This window comes from Octopus bimaculoides, chromosome 11 (genome assembly GCF_046866305.1).
Source record: "Octopus bimaculoides isolate indiv1 chromosome 11, ASM4686630v1, whole genome shotgun sequence".
NCBI lineage: Eukaryota > Metazoa > Mollusca > Cephalopoda > Octopoda > Octopodidae > Octopus > Octopus bimaculoides.
Genome location: NC_142938.1, coordinates 28,167,751 through 28,170,250, shown reverse-complemented (window position 1 = coordinate 28,170,250; position 2,500 = coordinate 28,167,751). Strand labels below are relative to the sequence as shown.

Genomic DNA, 2,500 nt, shown 5'->3' with positions numbered 1-2,500 from the left:
AAGTGAAGCTTGCATTCTCAGCGTTCCATGATGTTACTACATGTGACCAATCCCGATGTCTAAGGCCCAAATTCTGTCCAACGTCAAATTTTCCTAAAATACCAAAATCGTTTTAATATTTAACTTTCCATACAGGTATTATTTAGAAGAATTTAATTGCTTTCCACCAGTCATTGAACTTCACTTTCAAAAAAGTAAAACGACTGGTTACTTGTAGCTATGTCATATAAGAATTCCATGGCTAATACCTCCATATCATACAATTAGTCACAAATGTTTTCAGCATTTTTTACAGTGAAATCTTTTCTTGTATGTGGGGACGCCATATTAGTAAATTTTACATAGGTACCTTAACCTTGTATTAACCCTGTGAACCAACGTATTTCTATGCATAGGTACTCGTTTTCCACCTTTGGCCTAAACCATTTCACTTTACAAGCTGATGATATTCATAATTTGGAGGATTCTGAGATAACTTATAAATTGTATTGGTCAATGCTAGGACGTGCAATTCCCTACTGGGGAGGTAAGCATCCCTAAGTACAAAGGAAGGTTTCAATATTGTACCATGTAATAGGAAACACCTTAATACTGCACACACTTAAAGAAAAAAATGTTCCAAAATTACTGGATAGAAATATCCTGAACTATGCTATTGTATAGTTTGTTAAGACTATCATGTAGCTCACCAAATATAAGAGGTGAGTGGAACATACCACCGAGCTCGAATTTTTGGATATATAGCGTACTTTACACTGCATATACATACATACATGCATACACACACACACACACACACATATATATATATATAATAGTGGTACAACAATGCATCGATATTTACTGGAAATAACAGTCGATAATGTATGACGGTACAGTAAAGCTTCACTGTATATATATATATATATATATATATATATATATATATATTATAATTAAAAGGGTAAAGGTTTATCAATTTATTAATTTATTAATAAATCAACAATTAATAATTTTTACCAAGCCATTGGGTATGTAAACACCATTATCGGTGGAGAACTTATTTAAAAGTTCTAATACATTTATAAACATAATTAAGGGATCAGCAAACATTTGCTTCACCACATAGCGAAGTTCAGAAATAGCAGTTAAAAAGTTTGTGAGTTACAGGTAATGCTATCTGTTGGAGTCTCAGCTTTTTTAGCTGCTATTTCTGAACTTCGGTATGTGGTGAAGCAAATGTTTGCTGATCCCTTAATTATGTATATATATATATATATGTATATATATATATATATATATATATATATATATATATATATATATATATATATATATATATATATATATAATACAGAATGAGACAAGAACGCAAAACATCCAGGCAGTTAGGTGATACAAGAAAGGGACAAAACATCCAGATAGACGATACAAAGAAAACACTGACAGGTCATTCGGAGTTTTCTCTCTTTAGTCAAGTTCCAGATTATCTTCGCAATTTCGGCTGGTTATTCTCGATATTGCTATCCACTGTTCGTTCTTTCGTTCCCCTTCGCTCACATTTCTTTGTGTTCTCTTCTCCCTCCACTTTTCACTTCACTGTGTCCCTGTCACTTTTTCTTTTGTCCCTCTGCCTGTACCTCTCTCTGTTCTCTTCCCACGTGACCTGGTGTTCGGCCAAGGTTGATCTTTCTTTCTTGGGCGGCCGTTGTGTATGCAACATCGTTATTCCGCCCTGTGCCTGTGAAATTTTGTATCCCGGCTGTAAGGCCTTATTTCCATATACGCCAGCTTAATTTTATTTGTCCTTAGACGAAAGACATCTGTTGGTTGTCCTGTTATTATTCCTACTGTATTTGTGTAACATTGTTCGTTTTTTTCTGTCCTTGTTTTTGTATACATTCACTGCTTTCTTCCAAGGAATCTAATGCTCTTAGCTTAGTTTTCCTTGGGGCTGGCCAGATTGGAGCAATATCGAGAATAACCATCCGAAATTGCAAAGATAATCTGGATCTCGACTGAAGAGCGAAAACTCCGAATGACCTGTCCGTGTTTTCTTTGTATCGTCCATCTGGATGTTTTGTCCCTTTCTTGTATCACCTAACTGTCTTGATGTTTTGCGTTCTTGTCCCATTCTGTATTATATATATATATATATATATATATATATATATATATATATAGCGGCCTACGTACACCTGTCTCTTATATGTACATATATATATATATATATATATATATATATATATATATATATATATATATATATATATATATATATATAATTAAGTGATAAGCATAGAAATTGATATTAATCAATTAAAACCAGAGGCTTAGCATATTTTAAAAATCCAAAGATTAAAACTTATGTTACATACAAAATTAAGCGGAATGACCAGTAAAGTGGACACCTAATATGCTAAACATAGACGTCAAATCACCATTACTAAGAAGAGTGTGTTCTCAAGAAAAATTTCAGCAAAACGCCAAAATCTAAAAATGAGCAAGACAAATGAAAATA

General features: G+C 32.9%; 1 protein-coding gene across 7 annotated transcripts in view; it reads right to left on the bottom strand.

Moving 5' to 3' along the window:
- The window catches only part of LOC106883929 (uncharacterized), a 284,619-nt gene that overhangs the window by 65,970 nt on the left and 216,149 nt on the right, over nt 1-2,500 (bottom strand). For 4 of the 7 annotated variants that reach the window (XR_016243622.1, XR_016243623.1, XM_089359712.1 and 1 more), the window contains one exon: nt 1-93. This exon is cut by the window's left edge and continues 44 nt beyond it. The exons of the other annotated variants lie outside the window; for them this stretch is intronic. Coding sequence is in view for 2 of the 4 variants with exons in the window: in XM_089359712.1 (XP_089215838.1) it covers nt 1-93 (93 nt within the window). In the remaining 2 variants the exon portion in view is untranslated. The remainder of the gene's footprint in view (nt 94-2,500) is intronic. 7 annotated transcript variants of the gene reach the window in all.